At 36.4% G+C, this 23,305-nt stretch overlaps 1 protein-coding gene across 2 annotated transcripts in view; it reads left to right on the top strand.

The window, feature by feature from the left end:
• Window positions 1-23,305, top strand: part of gabbr2 (gamma-aminobutyric acid (GABA) B receptor, 2) — a 163,090-nt gene that overhangs the window by 73,035 nt on the left and 66,750 nt on the right. For both annotated transcript variants that reach the window (XM_027175611.2, XM_027175610.2), the window contains exons 3-4: window positions 11,868-12,038; window positions 21,803-21,904. In XM_027175611.2, coding sequence (XP_027031412.1) covers window positions 11,868-12,038; window positions 21,803-21,904 — 273 coding nt within the window. The remainder of the gene's footprint in view (window positions 1-11,867; window positions 12,039-21,802; window positions 21,905-23,305) is intronic.

Raw genomic sequence — 23,305 nt, forward strand, 5'->3', positions numbered from 1 at the left:
ATAATAATAATAATAATAATAATAATAATAATAATAATAATAGTAATAATAATGATAATAAGAATAATAATATGTATGTAAAAGAATAAGAATGTGCTTTGCAAGCACATTAAAAAATGTAGCATATAATGTTATGGAGATGTTGTAGAGGGTGTTGGAGACGAGGCTTTCTGCAAAGTATTCTGTCTTGAAAATGTTTCATTATAAAAAAAAAAAAAATGAAGTCACAGTTTGATCTCTGCCTATTATAAAGCATAGACACTGTGACTCCATCCAGAAATGCTAAACAAACATCTCCCTACAGACTTCACCATATCAATAATTAATTATGTTTTTTATTTTTTACCACAGTAATGGTGAATTCTCAGATCTGATTGATATTGATTGATTTTCTATAAGAGCACAGCACTGACAGTAGTACTGTAGCAGTAGTTAGACATAGATTTGGAAAATAATTGAATGAATAACTGAAAGATCATAACCAGTTTCCTTTCCAAACTATGGACCAAACGCTATATGATTGTTCACAGAAATGGAGATATCATTAAGCTCGGAATTGTTGCGATTCTGCATTTCCCTTTTTCCTGCATGGCATCAGTATCCCATAGAGCTGCGCACAGAAGGGCACCACAAGAATGTAAATTATGCATGCGTACTGCGGATCTGTAAACAAGCTTTATCACTCTGTTTTTGCATGCTAATGCAGTTAGTCAAAGTGAACCTTATCAAACGTGCTGCTTATGCTAACCTTCACAAACTTCTGGGTGTCAGAAATGTCTGAAACAATGGTCCAAGCCTCAGCTGTGTAGCCAATGGAGAGAGAAGGCCTAATTGAAATGCATTTTAAATGGCATGCAGTACTGTCGTGCAGCATTGCCTTCTTCAGAGAGGATCAATAAGCTAATGAAAAGAAGACCCATGTGAATTCTTTCTCTTGCTGAGGAGAAATGCAGTCCTCACCTCCAGGGAAGCAGGGCACTCTGAAGGGCACCTGATCAGTGGGATCAATATCCCTGTGCCGTTTAACCCAGTTGTCCACTTTAAGGCCCTTCACGTTATCCAGGAAATATTCAAAAGCAGTTTACGCTCTCGCTGTTTCAGTTCCATGCAAGAAAAACATATAACTCCAGATGACTTGACCTGCGGAGAGGGAAGGCAAAGATGAACAGGACTATTCACGCAGTACTCTACATGCTGTGTGTGAACGTCTGTGGCTTCTTGTTTCTCTCTGCCTGCCCTCTTGTTGCTGATGGTGCATTTCTCTCCAGCTCTGAGCATGCTCATTCTACACTTCATTCCAGACTCCTATTTTTTGCCTCTCAGAGTTCTGCACAATGTAACCTCATAATGACAGTTAAAGCCTGCAGCCACTAGGTCTAAATTTCAGCTTGTATACCCATGGCTTAAATTGCTTAGACAGCAAGCATGAGGAAGCCAGATAGAGAATTCATCAATATGTAACTGATGGAGCAATGGCGTGTTGATGGTGGTGAAAAATATCCAGCTGGGCGTGCAGTAATGCCTGATGTGCTGGATTGTGAGACTATCACTGTGACATTCATTCAGTCACTTTTGTCACAACCATCCATCAACGCCATAGACTTGGTTTATCAAGCTCTCAGGCTATCAGAATATCAGGATCATTCTTCTCAGCATTTCCATCTTACTTATAGTGGTATATAATTGCTGCACTCATCCACATACAGTATCTCAGCATCTAATTGTGCATGAGCTGAGGATGCTGAAAATCCTACTGACAGATTTAAAAAGTTAATTAATAAACAACAGGTGACAAAATTCTGTATTCTGTGGGAAGGAAAAGAAAGAAAATCAGCATGACCCATACATTTTTAACCCTTGCGCACATTAAAGGTGGAATATAAAGTCATACAATGTGTGTTTTCTGGTCATTTCTGTGGCAGCCAGCATCTAAACAACCTGACAGCAAGACTGCAGTAATTGGGGTTAAATAGCTTCAATTAGCAGTACATTAGTGGAGTCATGCTGTAGCACCTTTCCTCTTTAAAAATGTGCATGCAGATATGAAGCTCAGAAGCTTTTCTCATGCTGTTCTGTGAATTTGTCCCATTTATATACAGTATATGTAGAGGCTAAGCAGTTTATATATTCAAAGGCTACTGGTAAAACATACCTCAGACAATGTACCTCGAGTCTCTTGGCTCCCAGTTGACTTATTGCTGGTCTAAACTTGGATACCAAATGATGGTTAAATTATATTTGTATAGTGCATTTTTACAAAGCGTCTTTACAGAAATCTGTGGAGAGATTTCGATCCCTCAGAGCAAGCCAGAGCTACAGTGGCAGGCAGAGATTATTTGAGATGACATGAGGAAGAAACCTTAAGGTGAACCCGGCTAAAAAAGGAACTCATCAAGTTCTTCTAGATAACACCAGATGAAGATGGAATTTTTTAAATCATCACTCTCTAGAATTGTATACTATAACCAATGTTTATAAAACCAGCTTCTTTTACATAAGAGTTACCACAATGATGTTCTCCAAATGCCCTCTATGCAGCATTATTGAGCAGCTGGATGCACTTTTAAGACTGTGCCAAGCAGACACCTGATTGGCTGGCATGTATCTTAATGACAGGGGTATGATGAAGCATACTGTCCTTGCTAAGCTTTGTGAAAATGAGGGGAAATCTGGGCAATATATTTAAGGCAAAGGATTGGAAATCAGGTCACATTTGCAGGACCCATTTATAGCTACTTTACCCATTTAAATCTGTGTGTACACGCTTATTGTGATTCTGGCGATTTTTTTTTCCCCTCAAAAGGGATGTAATTACACAGGAATTATTTGGGAATGTACTCAAAAACTGTAATTAGGTTTAAGTAAAAAAAGACATAATATTTCACAAGAAGTGCTCTGTTTATACTTACTAGCTTATATAAAACACCATACTTATTTGGGTTTCAGCTTCCAAAAATAGTCTGTGAGACAGGAATGCTTTTCTGCGTTTGTTGGAATGTGTTGTCTTTCACATATACGGCTGGCTTTAGCAAAGGATGTTAATTCCTTAATTTTACACAATGGCAGTGAGTTCTATATAATTAGCACTTGTTCTGCACATTTAAATCTGGATCTATGAGGAAAAAAGTAGTTTGATTTATAGTGCAATAATGAAGGATGTTGTGCCTGAAGAACAGATTTTGTGGGCCCTCGAAAAATTAACTTTACTGCTCATGGTAAGTGAAAGCTGGCTGTAGTTCAGTACTGTCAATATTTCATTCTGTGAGGTCCTTGTGCTTGGAATTGGCTAGAGGACTGTAATGAGAATGAAACACTGTCTATTGACTCAGACAACCTGCGTGTCAGGAGAGACTGAGATACCAGACCTCAGTCAGTTGGGGTGTGCTCCCAGAATGCAAAATGTTTTCCTCTGACCCTGCTTTCATTTTTCATACCCTTGTTTTTCATATACATATACATAGGAGATTATTGATACATATATAACATACAGTATGCTGTACAATATACAGTATTTAAGTATACTGTACAGTATTTTGCATGTACATATGTAATAAGAATGATGTAATTAAGAATCTAATCATAAATCTAACCCTTACCTTATGTGGCATTCAAGGCGAAGTTGCAGCTTGTAATTTTTCACCTACAGTACCAATTAAGCCACCCGAAATACCCCTGAACTTGCAATTTCATCTTAAGTCAATATCAGAGGAAAGTATGATCAACACTCTTAAACATACAACTTAAAGACACTAGTGATTGGCTAGTTTTGATGTGACTGGCAGGTGGGAGAGAGAGGATACCATATCTCACACGTGAAAGGCAAGGTCAGTTTTGCTCTTGAGATTGATTAGAAATCATGATCTCTGGTAATAGGGCAATCGCATTTCCCTTGCTCCACTAATGTTACAGGGCTCATTACAGTCCAATTTTAAAACTGAATTTTGAAATTATGACAGGGTTGAATGGACACACGTTTCAGAAGGTCCTTTCAAACCTGCCATTTTTCTGCGTATTATTTCACTTATTTTTCTTTAAGTCTTCTGTCTTTTAAGTGTGTTTTCCTTGTTCTGTTCTCTATGTAGTGTTTCTCTCTTGCTCTGTCTTTTGCCTTCTTCATGTTGACTGAAACTTTCTCTCTCTCTCTCTCTCTCTCTCTCTCTCTCTCTCTCTCTCTCTCTCTCTCTCTCTCTCTCCATCTCTCAATAACTATCACACACACACACACACACACACACACACACACACACACACACACACACACACACACACACACACAATAAAATTTTTCCCATGAGTAAAACAAACAAACACACACACACACACACACACACACACACACACACACACACACACACACACACACACACACACACACACACACACACACACACACACACTTTTTCTATCTTCACCTCTCAAAGTCATTTATTATTATCCTTAAAAAAGTGCACGCTTCTTTATTGGACTTATTAGAGGAGCTCTGTGACCTTCCAGTCCCATGGCTGTAGAGTTGCAAGGTGTCACACACAGAGGCTTTTCTCCCTAGTTTTAATTAACACTGGCACCAGGAGATTGACAGAAAGAAGACACAGCTTGTTGGGTTTGCCACTACCCCCTGGAAGGGATGAGGGGGTGGCAATTAAAACCTGGGTGAAGTCTGGCATCACGCACAGCAGGACAGAGGGACAAGTGGGGGAAGGGAGGAGAGAGGGATCAAGAGACGGATGGAGACTTCATCACCACTTCTGAGCAGCTCATAAAAAATTCAGAACCATGTGCTAGGTGTCTGTGTGTGACAGCAACACTGACAGTCTTATTTGATGGATAACTCAGGCAGTGTATTTCTGTGATTGCGTATCAATACCATATACAGGATGTAGACTTCTTGCTGAGGATATTTGTATACTGTAAATGCTTTCAGTGTGAGAATGTGTCAGTGCACTAGCTGTTGCTTGACTCTTCATATATACTAACAATAATTCAGTTTTTAAATTTTTTTTATTAGTGCAGTTAAATGCTGATAAACGAGTAGGAAAGCGTAGGAAAGTCAAACTGCACTTCAATAAACAACTCTACACAGTCTACAAATTGCATTTAAATCTCCAGTGTTCTTTCTGTTAAAAGGTGTAAATACATAATTTAGTGTAACAAACATGAAAAATAATAAATCTGTGTATCATATTATAGTACTTTAAATATATATATATCAATTGTTAACATGGACAAGATGAAGGGTCTGTTGAAATCACTGATTTGGGAACTGAGAGAGCGCAGCATTGAAGCTCATGTCCATAAACAAAGCCTGCTTATTGCATGTATGCATTTATTATAGAGATAATGACCAACCTTTATTGGAAGGAAATACCTCCACACTCAACCCCGGCAACAGTAGTAACTGAAAATGAGTCTGATTGGGTGTCTGTCATACGGCATGTACCGCTTGGGACTAAATACTGCATAGTGATGTGCAACTTGACGCCAAAAATGCACTCTTTCATAAAGCTCTGTTCATAAAAATGTTCAAAAAAATTTCATTAAGTTGCAGTGTCAGAATTTTATTTCAATTTTGATGAGCTTTAACTGACAAACAAAAAGAACTGCAGGAGGAATTCCTTCAGGGACATGCAGAATGGTATAAAATAAAAAGGGTCACATATTACCCCCTCTCAGCAGGTGTTGGAGTTCCTAGCATGGCAAGAACTGCTTGTTTTCAAGTTTAAACATGCTTTAGTTATAGTTTAGGTTTCATTCTATCCTACCATGTTAACTCATTGATTTTAGTATCTAGTGTCTGCTGACATTGTCACTTGTGTTTGGTATTTCGTTAATCATGCACCATAAATATTTCCAGTTTCTGTTTAGAGATGTTCTAGTTTCTCATTTTCTGTTTTTTTTTTGTATCTTGTTTATCACTGTTCTAGTCATTTATGTGTTATTTAATGTGTTCATTCATTCATACAAATACTACATGTATTTGTATCTGCATGTAGGTCTTCCATGTTTTGAGTCTTTACAAAAAGTCCTGCACACTTCAAAGTGATATGAACTGTCAGTCAACAGCAGACTATATTCATTATATAGCATCAAGACATTCAAACTAGCAAAATTTAGCATATGGTAAAAACATTTCTTTGCCATCTGACTGCCACCGCAACTAATTGACGGCTGCCAACAGCAGCCACTAGTGAATGTATTAGTCGACTAGTCTCTGTTACCTTGTACACTAGCTGTATAAAGGCAATGCTGTATGTGAACAAATCCCATTTCTCCTAATGTTATGTAAGCCTGCAGTCTGAAAGGCCTAATCTGAAAGAAACATCTCATCTAGCAAAGACGATACCCTTTTAAATAAGACATTCTAGGCTGGATGTCTGCAGGAGAAGCCAATCTTCGGCTGACACAATATCTTTGGAAAGGAAGGAAGCCTACTTCCCTTTCTTGTCTTGCCCTTGCTTCTGAATGCGTGCTGTAATTTTGGCTTGAAAAACAGGACAAGCCTCAAACAGCCACAGGCCATTAGTATAAAGTCAGAAAAGTCACAGATCAGCAAAATGACAAATCACTGCCATGAGGCAAAGGCATCACAATTGTGGAACGTGTTCTCTGAAAAAACCTTTTAGATGTTGTTAGACAATAAATTCAGCTTTATCACATAAGAAATGTGTATGGATTTGAACAATTGAAGGTGATGTACTGTAGTGAAGGTGATTTTTTTTTTAACTGTTTGTTTCATCTACAGTTTTGTAAATTATCTCTGTGTCTCTATGGGTCTCCAGTTGGTTCCCTGGTTTCCTTCCACCTCCCCATGCCAGTGAATGGACTGGTTAATCTAAATTGTCCCAAGGTGTCAATTTGTGTGATCAATGCCCTGTCATGGACTGGAGTCATTTTCAGGGTGTTTTGCTGCCCTGCTATGAATTTAAAGTGACCCTCACTGATACAAAGAAATTAAGTGACACTGTGAAAAGTTGACTCAATAAGTTTGAACTTGGACTTGAACTCTCTTGCATGGATGTATAAGTGGCTAAATATGTGGTGAACTCCATAAAATTTGAATGTGTTCTTGAAGTTGATGTTTTTTTTTTTAACTTCCTCTATAATTAATTCTTCAGTCATTAATTAGCCTATTATTAATTTTTCTTTTCTTTTTTTTTTGGACATGGCTTGTATGTCAGAGCCTAATCTTATCTTCTTTTTTTCTTGATAAAAAAGACTTGAAAAGATTCCATTATTTTGTCCATATAGCTTTGTCAGTATGGACCATCACCATTTTTGTTGGTACCATATACTGTATAGCGGGTTTATAATTAGGTATTTGAATATTTTGGCTCTGGTATTTTTGCACTATGACTCATAAGAATAACAGAAAATAATTTCACTGGCTCTGGGTCATCACAGTAAAAGTTCTGAATCTGTTGGTTCCCGGTTTAAAAATAATACTGAGAGAAATTGAGATTTATCTGTGTTCGTAAATTCATTTGCATCTTGTCTACAGTCACAACGGTGTGTGTTAAACAAACTGACATTATTCTCACCATTCTGCTGCAGCAGCACTCTGTCCAATGTGTCCATGTCTTTTCATCATCAAATTGCTAGAAAAAATAATCACCAACAGTGTTGTGTAAGTAAATTTTTAGCTGTCTCTCTTTTCTTGTCTAAACATTGTTATACCTCCTGATGATTTATCTCACTTTTTAACCGAATGGAAAATGTGTTGCTATTCACACAGTTTAACAGAACGCAAAAATGTGTTGCTATTCACAAGTTCTCTGGCTGTCAGAGAGTATGTACAATAGTATACAATTGAGATTTGAGGACCTATTCAAACAAATTTATTTATTTCTTTTTTTCTAAACAAATACTAACTAAAAGCTCAATAAAGTGCAACGAGTCATAGATTGTCTGCTGTCCTGTGGGAACTTGCACTTTCACTTAAAATTGTGTATTCATAGTAGTCTAAATAAAAAAGATGATGTAAAATTGATGACTTTATGTGATCACTAATATGAAGGTAGTTTAAGCCTTACCATTGGAGCAATATTGCTTTATCTCCTATATATACTGACACAATTACGGCATAGTCTAGCTGGTAGTTTGCGGTTCACTACTGTAGTTAGATTTTGTCCTGTAAAGGAATAATCATATCTTAGGCCAGTATTTTCTGGATTCAAAAATATTTGATGATAACTGTTATCAAGTGTTAACACTGAACCTACAAATTTCCCTGAGACAACATGAGGAAGAAACCTTCAGAGGAACCAGATTAAAAAAGAACCAGTTGTCTTATAATGAGACACCATACGATGAGATTAAAAAGCATTACTCCTTAACAGCGTTACAATGAAAAGTAGCAGAATATTGTTGAAAGGATTTTCAGTATATGTTAAGCAGCTAGTTAATAAGCTGCACTGTTAGTGATGACTTCAAATCAGTGACCTTTCTAATAAGGTCTTCAATTCCCTGCAGCCCAGACTATTGCTAAACACTCAATGTCCGATGATGAATAAGACTTTCTCCCATGCCAGCACCTTGAAGTCAGCCTGGTTGTGGTCTCTTTTTTCTTGGGACAATACAGCTCCTAGTTTCCCATTTGTGGTTTACATCGTCATACAGGACAAAGTAAAAGATTCTTTATTTAAATAACTATTTCTCTTGCCATGACAATGGATAATGCAGTGTATATAAAGTCTACACAACCTTATGAAATTGCAGGTTTAAAAAAAAAAAATAAAGACAGAAATAACAACATAAATGTCAGACTCAATCATGCAATATCCTTTTATGGTTGATTTTGATGCGTGTTTTACATCATCATCATTAATCTTCATTTTCATCGTTTTGACAGATGACAGAGGTTTTGTGTCCAAAATATCTTGGCATTCAGAGCTTTTCATTTTCCCATCTATCTTGACCAGGCATAAAGCATACATCTTCCTTCACCATACTTCTCTTTCAGTATGGTGTTCCTCGGATGATGCTCTGTTTTGAGATTGAGATTGCACTAAATATACCTTTTAGAATTAAGGCCCAAAAGTTCAACCTTTGTCTCAATGGACCATAACATTTTTCCCATGGTTTGGGTTGATGCAATGAATCTTTTGGTATAATTAGACAGACTTGCATATTAATTTTTGTTAGAAATGGCTTTATTCTTGCCACCTTCATAACCCAGACTTGAGCATAGTGCAGGAGATGGTAGTCATGTGGAAGGAGAGACCAGCACCTGTCAAAAATTCTTGTAGTTCTTTCAGTGTCCCTCTCGGCCTCTTGTAAGCCTCCCTGATAAGTTTTCTCCTCGTCCTCTCATCGACTTTGGAGGGTCGTCTTGATCTTTGCAGTGTCTCTGTGTTGCCACATTTCCTCCAGTTATTGATGATGGTTTTGACAGTGTTCCATGGTACATTCAGTACCTTCAGTATACTTTTATATCCTTTAATATCCGATATTCTTTTTTTATAGTTTATCTGGCAGCTCTTTGTGGCCCATGACTCTCAGTAGAATGCAACCCCAAACATTCAATCAAATACTTCAGCTGACTTTTACCTGGTTTTCATCTGAATCACTATAATTGATGGCAGGTGTATTACATGAACTTACAGGCTTAATTTTGAATGTTACTGGTTAACTCTGAGGACAGTTAGAGCCTCATTATGAAAGTCTGTGCAGACTTATACAATTAGTATGCTGTAGGTTTTTTCATGTAATATCCTCCCAATTATTTAGACTTTTTATATCCACTGTATGCCTTACTCTGAATAGATACTTATTCTATAGGGACAATTGAATGTTAAATCGCAGTTGTACAGATTTGGACATTTAATAAGAGTTTGAATATGCAGTTTATGCTATCAGCCCCAGGTCTCAGTGAGGTGCTATAGCTCCTAGTCTGTTGGGGTTTACATATTATCGCTGTCATAGATTTACGTTGTTCTCAATTTGCTGACTGTGCTTTTTTAAAATGCATTAGCGATAGTCACAGATTCATGTCCTATCAGCACTAATTATTCAGAGTATAAATAGATAAGTTAAAAATGTGTTGTTGTTTGTTCTTAACTGACTAATGTAATCAGTGTTTTCATACCATTTCTGAATCCTTTTCTTAGTCTTGTGACTAACGTCTCCTCCAGTAAGGTCAGGATGTTTTCCACTGGCGGCTGACAGGTGATTACATCTCAGCCTCACATGGTAGAAGTGGTGGTTGCTTGTGCTTATTCACTGCAAGGTACTTGGTAGCTTAGTCACTGTGCAACTGGAAAGAACATAAGTCATAGCCTACTGCTGTTGCAATAGCCTGTCATACATTTCACAGATGCAGTTCTACCTCATATTGCAAGAATATATCAGAAGAAGTGATTGCAGTTGCATTTGCTTCTGCTTGGCCTCTTGTGCCTTACTATCAGTATTTATGTGACTAAGCATTCCTGTCAAACTGTTTCTACTAGTATCATTAAGATCTTCCAGTCTTTCATAACAAGTACCTTTGAGATCTCTTTTCTGAAATGACCAAAAAGAGAAAAAAACAGGGAAATTCCATGTGAGCTATAACCATAACAAACTCCAGGCTAAAGAATGATTCCATTTCAGCACCAATATAAGCCTACAGTATACACAGGATAAGAAAAATAAATTCATGTAGAATTTAATTTCATTGTGACATTGTATCCTGTTTTTTTCTGTTTTTTTGTTTTTGTTTGTTTTTTTTATTTAATTATTTAATATCTGTTGACATCCCGAGGCAGGGAGTTGGAATTAAACTCTTATAGAACTGACCAAATGTTTGCTCTGGGAAACTTTGATTGTGATTTAGAGACTCCACTGAAGACATTAATTTTTGTCAGTATGGCAAAATGCTGACAATAAAGTGCACAATACGCAGTTCATTGAATTACAATCTGTTGAGTTGGAAAATGAACATTGTACAGTATTACAAATTTGATCAGAATTAGCTTTTGCAGAAATCCAGTTAGTAACTGAAAGCCAGAAATAGACTGATGGCTCAAAGATGTTAATCTCTGAAAGGCTTAAAACTGTCAGGCATTATTATTATAAACTTTATGACAGCCAGAAATATCATAAATAACATGTTTGCCTTAATTTAATAACTACAGTACACTTGTCAACATGAAAGAATGGCTAAAAATAGATCTCATTTCATTGTAAGATCTTTATACACTTCTTAATTCATTTTCAGATCATGTATTCAATTTAGATATGCTTGCAATTTTGAAAGCTACATGTGGTACAACATTTAAAGTGGATATAGAGAACACTATCAAAACTTTTTTAGTTTTCTGTTTTTCATATACTCTCTCTCTCTCTCTCTCTCTCTCTCTCTCTCTCTCTCTCTCTCTCTCTCACACACACACACACACACACACACACACACACACACACACACACACACACACACACACACACACAAACACAAGCGCACACATTTAAGTCAGTCAGCCGAGGTTGACTGTCAGTGGTGCAAACATTCACGGTTCATCATAGCCGCCCTCTGAAGGTGTGAGTGCTGTCTTTTTATAGAGATGTGTGACTGTGTTGATTTGTTCACACCTATACTTTGGACTCCAAAAGTCCTGACACAGACATTTAGCCTGCCTCAGACTTTATCCATCATGAAAAGGCCAGTAATAATGTCTGGACTTGGACATAAGCTTCAGTTCTCTATTGCTTTGTGTTTATATCAAGGTGATATCAGTCTGATTTAGCACAAAACTCACCACCTTGATCACACATTACAATAAGCAGAGGTTTCATGTCAAACTTGCTTTGGGTGGCCAAGAGTTTTGCACTGTTTGCTTGTTGCAAGCAGTTTGCTTCCTCTACTAAACAATTGTTCCCTTTCTTCATTTTTGCAGCTTTCTTTTGCCGCAACGACACCAGTCTTGGCAGATAAGAAGAAGTACCCTAACTTTTTCAGGACAGTACCTTCGGACAATGCAGTCAATCCAGCTGTTGTGAAGTTCCTCAACTACTATAACTGGAGCAGAGTGGGCACCTTGACTCAAGATGTCCAGAGGTTCTCAGAGGTCAGTCTAAAGATCTGTGGTTAATAAAACAATCAGGAGGAATACAAGCTGGGTTGAATTTCTGAAGCACTTCAACTAACCAGTGCTTCCCAAAATCATTTCCCAACATTATTCATAAATTAACAAGTAACTTGACCCATTCATTATTCATTGAATACTTTATTTAATACTTTATATGTTATTTGGAGTATGCAGTTCTACATCAATAAGTATAGCTTTTGTACTTATGTTGGTCATTGAGCTGTTTGCTTAAAATAGGTTTACAATTTACTTGATTCAAATGCATACATCGGTTCCAAGTGAATGAACTGATTTGTTTTTGTACAGCCAACATCATGTATATGCAAAACCCTGGAATAAAAGCAAACTCATGCAGACACCGAGCTCATAATTAAACCCAGGACCCCAGGGCTGTGAGGCCACAACATAACCCACTACACTATCTATATTTGAATCAAATTAATTTAATACAAGTCGGCTCTAACCTCTTTGTCAGCTTTGATAATGTGAAGCCAATGCAGCTAGTTGATTAGATTTGTTTTGTTTAAATTAAATTTCATGTAAGCAACAAAATGAATGTATGTACCATATATTTATTTAATTCTAACATTGTATATTATGTAATTCTACATTATATACACATGTTCTTAAATGACTTTACATGTATTCCCTTTTTCAGTGTAGCTCTTTTCTAAACAGTCGTACTTTCTGTTGTAAAATGCTTTTATGCTAACTATGCTTTCAAATGTTGTTATTTAGAAATACTGTCTATCCGTAGTTGTTATGCCTAATTTATCTCAGGATGGTGGTAAATTGTACCTCTTTTTCAGATTCAAACTGGGCAGGTCCAATAGAAATGATGTAATACTAGTTATTTAATTCTCTGATAATTAATTCAACTAGTTTTCATGGTTTTAGTGAAATAAAGTCAACTTTATTTTCCACGTCATCAATTTCTATTTTTCGCCAAAATTTATTTCCTAATATAATTTAATTTAAATGATGTAATTCCTTTCTAAATGGAGTGGTATTTTATATATATACCAAAGGTATCATATAACTACAAAATGTTCGAACATGCACCAGCCTTTTCAGGGAAGTGAGTGTATTAATTACTTCTTATATTAGCCAGTACAAAATTTTATTTCTAGAGGCTGAAACACATTATAACAAGATGTCTGTTTTATTTTTGGTGGAGTGTCTTAAAATCACTTTGTTATGAATAATCCCCTAAACAGAATATTCAAGTATACCACAGCTGCATCATTATGCTCAGAAAGTATGTATTTTTACTTTTTTATTTATCCATGTCTAATGAAAACGAACGGATATAATTAACTCCCATGCCATTGAACATTTATTAAAATTTGGCTTTACGCTCAAGACTATGGTCATATTTTGAAACTATTCCAAGTGTAAAAATGTCTGGAGAGCAGGCTGTTTAAGCCGAGTCTATTGACTGTGCAGGAATAATAAGTCTCTGTGAGAGTAGCAGAGATGAATAATCCCGTTATCTTGGTTGTCACGATGTAGTTGCAGGGCATAAACAGACAAGGTCCTATCAACCTGCCAGTGGAAGGCTTTGGAACCCTGATTAGCGCATTATGCTAGTGCCACCGTGCTGCCCTCAGCTGTGCAATAGAGCGAGATGGACAGGCGCTCAGCAATGACAATCAATCATGCGACATATCAGAGTGGAAAATGTTTGGGTCTTTTTTAGCTCGCTGTGACACCAACAAATGTGTAACGTCCAGGGAAAAATCTTGCTCCATTTTTCCACAAGTAAACTCTGTAAACAAGCCAAAAATTGGAGCAAAATATGGCTTTGATTAAAAGGGACAATTTCAGCTTACTCTAAAAAACTTACATAACTTTGCCTTAGTTTATGCATAGTATACATTACTATGCCTTAGTCTGTCCGTAGTTATTTTCTTACTGAATCATTTTGGGTAATGAGGAACAAATATGGTAAAAACAGTCAGATGTTAAGGTTCACTATATCCAAAACAATATTTTATTACAAACGACCAGTCACTCAAGGACCCAGCAGTTCAGGGATTTGAACTCACAACCTTACAGTCAGCAGCCCAATGCACGTACCAAACACAAAAGTGTTTATTATATTCAAATCAGTAGACAGCAATGATGGAGAAAAATACATAAAATGGTGCTTATGTGAAGTTCAAAACAAACCACTTCATATTTGATTCATCACTCAGCTTAGTCTAAAATTGTTGAATGCCAGTCCTCTTTGATTTGGCATAAAAAATGTATGATATATGACTTTTTGTTAAAATGTTAATCTGTAGAGTTAAGTAGTTCCAGGAAAGCTCTTTCAGACCAAAACATCCTGATAAGAGTCCCTTTTCCCTTTACAGCAAGTTATTCACAATATTCCCAAAATATTCACATTTACTAACATTTGTCTGTGTTTCTTGTGTGTAACTTGTGCATGCATAAGGTTGTTTTTTTTTATTAAATATTAGTTTTTTTTTGTGAACCACCTCCTGTCCTACCTGGGGTAGTATCTGACACATTGCAGGAGGCTGTCAGCATTGTTGTGCCTGAGTGTCTATCAATAAGTGGATTAAGAACACAGTCCACTTTACTGTCTTCTAGATTAAACCCCGGTCTTCATCTTTTATTTAGCAACAGATTACAGTAGATGACTAGGACCTCAATGTGGAATAAAATTTATGTATCAGGCATCACAGCTTGGGTAAGATAGTACTTGTGTGTGTCACTGGTAGTGGTGTTGGATTCAGATGTTAATAGTAAATATGTGATAATTGCTAGAAATTTTGAATGCATTGCAAGTTCTTTCAGATGTACCTAAGAGAGAATTGATGCAGTTCTGATGCAGTATATTTTTACTGTTTACTGCTCTGTATATATTTTTTAATATCTGCTTAAAAATTATTTATATTTGCCTAAGGCTTTTAAACTACTGTAATTACTACATATTAAACTTCTTTAAACATACTTGCTGTACTGAAAGATAAAGTTCTACAGTACCTTTCTGTTTTTGGCCCCTTTCTCACTCTGCAAATTTCATCATCCTTTTCAGCCAGCGTCTAGTAAATTAATTAACTAGTAACCTTACGTAAAAATAGCTTCCTGTGATAGATTCTCTCTGAGAATTACGGCCTGCTTTTCTCTGTGCAGTTCTCAAACTCGGTGATGTGGGATACAGTACTAAATTACTCAAGTGAGTTTCCACAACACTGAAATTAAGTTAAACTCATAGACGAGTGAAGTCCAAATGATTTCTGCTAATGGAATTTATATGAAATAGTGACTTTTTAATTAGTATTGTACCATCTTTATAATCAGACAACATGCACAGCGGAATATGCAAAGATGCGTAAAAATATACGTAAGAATTTTTACGCTCAGTCCATCAGACTTCTCATGTAGGACATGTCCATCTTACAGATCCCTTAAGATTCCATAAAGTCTCTTTTACTCTTACTACAAATAACTTCCTTCTCCATTCTGTAATGTTTGCACATTCTTTATTGTTGCTACATGAGATGTGGAAGTCTAATGGTTAAAGTGTTGTACCATCTACTGATCAGAAGGTTGTGAGTTTGAATCCAAGGTCCAACAAACTGCCACTGCTGGCCCCCAGAGCAAGTCCCTTACCCCTCAATTGCTTATTTGTATAAACTACAGTACATATAAAATATTTCTTTGAATTAGTTTATTTATATAAATACTTCAGATATACATTGTCTAAGGAGAAACAGGTCACGTTTTCATTTCGTAGCAAGTTGTATATTGTATAAAAATGTGTACATGATAAATACAATACAGTGTTCAATCTTTAATCATCAGTGAGGAGAATTGTATTTGATTTCTAAACTATTGATCAATACAGCAGTCTGAAGTTTGACAGTATATTGTCAGTCTGTGGTGGCCTGGGAAAATCCTGCACATGATGAAACTGACATACTGTAATCTATTGATAGTTCTGAAATCTCCAGGCTTTCCTGAACTGAAATGTATTTTTCTTTTACACGTATCACAACCAAAATGAAAGATATAACATTTTAAACAGTTTAAAAACAGTGAAAATGAAGGAAATTGCATTCAAGATCTTATTTTGACTGCAGCACAGGTGCATCATTGAGAATCTGACAGCTTACTGTACTGTATCTTATTACAAAATAAACTGATTAGTCATTTCCATTATGCTGTGTAACCTTAACTTAGATAGATAGATAGATAGATAGATAGATAGATAGATAGATAGATAGATAGATAGATAGATAGATAGATAGATAGATAGATAGATAGATAGATAGATAGATAGATAGATAGATAGATAGTACTTTATTAATGCTTTTACATATCTACAAGCAGACTGATTTCCATACTGTTTTCAAGAAATATGGTTATGGCTTTCTAAAGTTGAGGTATCAACAAATTTTTATAGGCCAGTCTTGGCCAAAACACAATTTTCTGTCTTTGTTGGCTGTTCGCCCCAGTGATATCGGACTGGTTTTCACAGAAGGCTGCACATATTAAAGAAGTGTACTTTGCATTTCTCACAGTGCGGATGAGAAATGTCTAGCACAGCATACAAAAATGCTGGTAAATCTCTTTTTTAATGTAGCAACAGCCCATCAGAAGAAATAATATACATTCAATATACACTGTAAAATATTTCAAGATGGTTAAACTTAGAAACAACGCAGTTCAACGGCTGCTGCCTTAAAAATGTGAGAAAAATCAACTTGAAGATAAGATTGTTACCAACTCACAAGTAGTGCAGACATTAGATTACTTTTAGTTTATTTTTTTTAATTAAGTATATACATAAGTATACTGTTGTAAAAAAAAAAGGTGGTGTAGTCTCTCTAACAACAAGGTGTGCATTTAGTTGCCTTATTTGATGCACTCCGGTTCTTTCAGTAATGGATCTTTTTCTGAGATGTGTCTATGTAGGTGTAAGGGTGTGTGTGGAAGTTTAAGCCTGTTTGATCACTAACTACACATTCAAACAACGCAAGCACAGCAGCCAAGCTTACAAAAGCTAATTGCATTCCCTGTGGGGATGAACAAAGCAAAAGTCATCCATCTTTTTTTTGCTTTAATGGGATGATTTGGTCTGCCCTTGTGTCTTTGCACTTTTGTACTCATTTGTACTCATTTGTGACTGTTTCATCAGAAGGACTGATTAAAACAAGATCTAAAAATGGAAGTTTCGCTCTACTGTATTACACACATAAAAACACGTGCCGTTTATTTGTGCCGAGGCCATCTCTTTGTTTTGAAGGCACGATCACTCCTCTGGGAAGACGGGGGAATCCCAGTGCTTTCACACAGTCTGTCCAGACTCGTCTTTTACTCGACTCAGGCTGAGCATGTTCTTCCCACAGCCACATGAGCGTGAGTGTGCCTGGCCAGTGGGAGTAGTCCGACATGAAATCAAACACAGAAAAAGGTCAAGCAGTCATCCTTCCCTCTCAACTCATCCAAACAGAGTCCAGTAGCTACTGGGACTCTGATTGTTTTGCGACCTAGCACATCTCTTATCTGTGGAGATTGAGTGTAATGCTTTGTCTAGATCTGAGTGCTTGTGATTTCTGAAGAGCAAAAGCAGGTTGTATTGATCTCACTTGTCTACACAATTGTTTACATTGTTTCCTCTTCCTCTGAGTGGTGGGTCCCAATGCTTTTTTCTACCTTTCTGTGTGCCTTTGTGTGTCTATGTGTGTTTGTGTTTGTGTGTGTTTTTGTGCAAGAGGGATTTTCACCAAGACTAGCAGATGAAGTGAACAGAATATAAATGAGACCAGAATTGATACTGAGTAAATGTTAGGCATTCCCCCATTGCTGCAGGTCTTAATTAAGGATTTGTTCATGCTCAATCATGCATGAGTCGTATACCTACTATTGCAATCATAATCAAGCCATGGGCGTTTTTTTCGAGGTCACAAAGATAAATATTGGACATATGAGGGATCATTCAGCGTCATGTCACAGCAAAATGACAAGCTTTCAAGTAGCACAATTGCTGTTATCTGTTGAAAGGCGCATAAATCAGCCTCAGAGAGACAGTTCAAAGGATAGCGGATAAATCTTGTCAGTCTTGCTCAGTGAAATTAAGTAATTGTAAAGAGCAGTTCACTTATTATTGATGGTACTGTAAATGTTATTCCAGCTGTGCTATTCTTTTGTACAAACACAACTAAATATGTAGACATACTAGATATATAGATATAAAACATTTTAGTATTGAGAATTATAGTTAGACCGTGAATTTAAATTAAGTGTAAAAGTATAAAGTATAGAACATGACTGGATGTGTGTATTGAAAAATAATTAACAGTGTTTTATTCCTCTTCAATTACACACATTCTTTTTTTCTGCTTACAGTTACATTTAATGTTATAAACTGTCTGTGAAACAAGTTATAAACTTGTTATAATCATTTTCTTAAATTCTCTTACTAGTCCTCTGTTTCTGTCTCATAAAGTTAGATATGATAAAAACACACAGCTAAGACATGAATGAGTGTCCATTTACTGTGCTCCTTTTCTGAAGATGTGTGCTTTATCAATGCTCTGAAGACTGGCATAACAGCTTCTTAGACATGTTATAGCTAATATCATACTGTATAATGTCATGATGGATTCTGCCCAGATCTATAACACCATTGTGTTATTATTACCTGTAATTATAATTGCAGCTTAATATTTTTTGTTCTCACATGCTAATTTTCGAATAATTTAACTAGCTAATGTTAAACTATAAACTATCCAAGAACTATACAATACACTTTTTTTTGCTTGTTTGTTAGTCAAGTTACATAAAAGGTAAAAAATGTCGTCCAAAATCACAACAATCTTAGATATACACATTATGCTTATTTCAGGGTCAAACCCACTTCCTGCACCACTTGATCATGCTTCTTAAAAATTCAGTGGATTATTGTAAATGTTATTACATGAAGCGTCACATGATCCTGTGTGTGACAAATGGTAAACAATGCAGATGTTTGTGACATTTGGAAGCGTTATCAATCTGCTATCCTATTGTTGGTCTCCTGGCTCATGACAGATTCTGCTTGGCACACACACACACACACACACACACACACACACACACACACACACACACACACACACACACACACACTCTGATGTCTCAACATCCTCTGTGTGCGAATCTTACAGGATAGAGGTCAGATCAGCTGAAGGCGAGGCAGACATGCCGGTGTGGGGGGGGTTGGTGGGGAAGGATTGATGGAGCACTGTGCATTTCAAAAGGGTGGGAAAAAACAACAAGGCCCCACTAGAGCTTACCCTGTAATTTATCATGGATCTTCAGTAGAAGTGCTATAATATAAAACAGACTTGTTTGGCTTTCTGGTGAACTGCTGGGCCCTTTTCAAAGTACAACATCAGAAAGACTGTAAAAGGAGTGTAATATAATTTGATGTTAATGGTTGGTCTGCTTTTATGCTGACTAGCTGATTTATAACCCAGTCTTATTTCCATGTACTGCGTCATGCTTCCCGTTTACTCTTTTTAGGCTAGGTTCAGCTGACAGGTCACTGCCTAAATGCATTATAAATTTCATCACATCATGCTCATCTTTCCCAGCTTTTGACTCAAATCCTGTAATCCTTTGGAGCCTTTTTGTAGCATTCACCTGATAATTTCTCTCACCAGTCTCACGCTTCTTTGCTTTGAGCTAACCCTTATGGAGCCTCAAGGTCTGGGCCACTGCAACTCACACACACACAAACACACACACACACACACACACACACACACACACACACACACACACACACACACACACACACACACACACACACACACACATACACACACAAACACACCTAGAGACCTACACTCGCACATAAACTTCCACTATTGTATTTTTATTGATTTTTCATACTCACACTGGTACACACTATCACCTGGATGACCTGGATATTCAAGATTTAGCTGAATCTCATTTAGGCTGCCAATATGTTCACTACATCAGAACAATGTAGGACAGTCTGTATCACATGACACAGTTTATGTGGCTGTGTGAAAGCAATTAATACTTTTGGAAAGACTTTGAGAGTCACATGGATGTATATTTCTGAACCTTTTATGGCAATAAAAATAAATCTATATACGTATGAAACCTTATTTCAACCAGGAGCTGAACAAAACATGACAACACTGACCAATCATATAGACCGAGAAAGTGTGCGTAGAGCCTTATGACCTTTCATAAGCACTTTATTAACCCTAACATAAACCTACAAAAATATTATATTTTACTCTAGTATTATATTATATTATTTTACTATAATATTATAACATAATAATATAATACTATAGATAATAGTTTTATTATAATCTGCCGAAAGTAAACTACTTTTTTAATAAAAAGGTTCAACTTGTACAGATGACATGATATCACTTTATTTAAGTGACATGGATTTTTAATGATTATATATGGTTGAGTTATAACACTTCTAAGACTTTGTTTAGACATTATGGTAACTTTCAAAAGTCTTTGTTCTCTCAAACTTCATTGATAACCTTGTCATTATGAAGTCGATGCATCTAGAGTAACCTATTTCATTTAACATCAACTTGATAATATGCAAACAGACTTTCTAAAGGCTGGCATCTGATGAAATAAGCCTTTATGAATGTTTAAATAGGCTTATGTCAGATGTCATTGAAAGGATTATGTTAAGCATTGTAGTTTCCTGAACCGGTGTTTTCAAAGAATTCAGGCAATGTTTAACATTAGTATTTCAAATTATATTTTCTATGCATATCATGCCATTTATTTTTAGACAAGGTCTGAATGGAAAGTTGGCTGACAATATAGACAAAGTAATAAAGCCCATAAACATGTGTCTAGTATTCCTGTTATCAAAATGTGTAATGCATTTGGTTTATTGCCACCAGAGACTGTAGTAGCAGTGTACAGCAGTTTCAACTTTAGCTTCATTTATATGTATATTATTGTGGAAAGTTGGTCCCTGTGTGTCCAAATATGAGTCTGATATCTGAAGCACGAAGCATTTTTCAGACAGTGCATGAACTCCAACTTAATTACTGCTTCCCTGTTTCTTTTCAGTCCAAGCCTGAGAAGGATCTTTCACAGTCCATCTTTCAAGTTGCCATGCTTTTACTTTGAGCTCTCTATCTGCTACTTGAGTGCTCTGGGAAAGCACTAAAAGTTATAGATGCTATTCAGTGCAGAAGGAGAACAAGGCCCTGTGATCAATCTTAATTCAATCTTCCACAATGTCTGATATCTAGAGTGAAGTTGCCTATTAGAGCAATATTTGGGAACCATTTCTCATGAGGATGTCTGAGCTTCTCTCACATGGTTTTCTGCTCTGAAAAGAGCTTCTTGGGGAGCTTTGTTATATATCACAGCACAACAAATAGCATATGACTGTGCTTGTACTTTCAAGGTCACAGGATACATAGAAAACAGTATGGATTGGTTTTGGTCCATTTTTTATAAATATTCATTGGCAGGCATAATTGATGACTGTGGGGGGATGGAGGCAGTGCCCAGTCATGTCCAAAGCCCAGTGGGGGAACAGCAGGACGCTAAAGAACAGGTCTCACAGACTGCAGGCTGTTGTGGATGTGAACAGCATGTCTCTGGTGTCAGATCCACCGGAGATTAGAGTGAACTGAGGCATAAATCAAGAAGATTGGTTTTGGCTGGCTCACTGTATGCCATTCCTCATCTACTAACACAGCCCTCTCTCTCTATTGCAGGTGCGCAACGATTTGACCAACGAGCTTGAGAAGGCAGATATCCAGATAGCAGACACTGAGAGTTTTTCTAATGACCCCTGTATTAATGTGAATAAACTGAAGGTAAGACAGACAGTTATTTCTGAACTATAAATATTTTACATTACATTCCCAAATGATATACCTTCAGACTGTGTTCTGATGGTGGTGGACGATGTGGTGAACACTGTCTAGCACGATGGTCCAGAATCTCCTATATTAAAGCCTTAACATATGATTTGTATCATGTTAATACCCATTAAAGCATTCATTGTGTACAGTGTGGATCTGATGGAGGTGAAGTCATTCTTGAAAAAAATCATTCAATACATGAGAGAAATGTTTCATTATACGAACGAATTTGATCAGCCGGTATAGTTTCAGCCAGTATTTAATTACTGAGACCCTTTTCTTCATGGTCACCCAGACCCCATTACTGTAGCACTGTAGAGTTCTAGCATTCAGTTTTGTACTGTTCTCTTGGTGTGTACCACAGATGATTTCGCCCACTTGTTGAGAATATGGTGATGGATGACTCATCTGATAACTAATATAACTTTTTTTCACATCCCTCTATCCCAGTGCCTGTGTTTTTGCATCAGTGAACCTATAATATATTATTACCTATATATATACTATAATATCCTTTCTATGTAGTAGATTAAGTTGTTGTTACTATTACTCTGATCATATCCTGCATTTACATTGCACATGCAACTTGCACATGTCACTGTCTTTGGGACAGCAGCTCCATTCCCCATTAATGAACCCTCATTCAAAGTCATTTAGATCGTTTCGTCTTATGATCTTTACACAAAATTGAGGTCAATTGGGCCTGCTTAGAATTTTACACATGCGACAGAGCATGGTAGGATTTTAAATACTTAATTATGTCAAGTAGTATGAATGTCTGGAAGAATATAATACAAATAATATGTGCAAAATGTATTATGTCCCATGTGCACTAGTGTGTGAATTGATTCAAACTGAAAGTCAAATCGAATTTTTATGTATTGTACATGCTGTCCCAAAAGTCTCCATACATAAGGGAAATACATTTTTTATATTAATATATTTTATATTTTATATAAATATTTAAAATTTCCTCTAAATGATTGACCTTTCTTGTAAACACACAGAGTTGTCTTTCCCAGTCTTTATTAATTTGGGTAAATACATCTAAAAATATGATAATTCCGACATGTGACTACACTTTAAATTGTTCATTTTCTCTACGTCTCTAGATCCTTTTACCTGTTAGAGGGTTCAGATTAGAGGGTTCATTTACCCATTCCCTGTAATTACAAAGTAATAATACTAATCATAAAAAAAAGCGGTAGAAAATGGATGGATGGATGGATGGATGGATAATACTAATCATGTCATACATTGATGAATAAACAATAGCATGCATTACTATCTATCTATCTATCTATCTATCTATCTATCTATCTATCTATCTATCTATCTATCTATCTATCTATC

This window comes from Tachysurus fulvidraco, chromosome 24 (genome assembly GCF_022655615.1).
Source record: "Tachysurus fulvidraco isolate hzauxx_2018 chromosome 24, HZAU_PFXX_2.0, whole genome shotgun sequence".
NCBI classification, from domain to species: domain Eukaryota; kingdom Metazoa; phylum Chordata; class Actinopteri; order Siluriformes; family Bagridae; genus Tachysurus; species Tachysurus fulvidraco.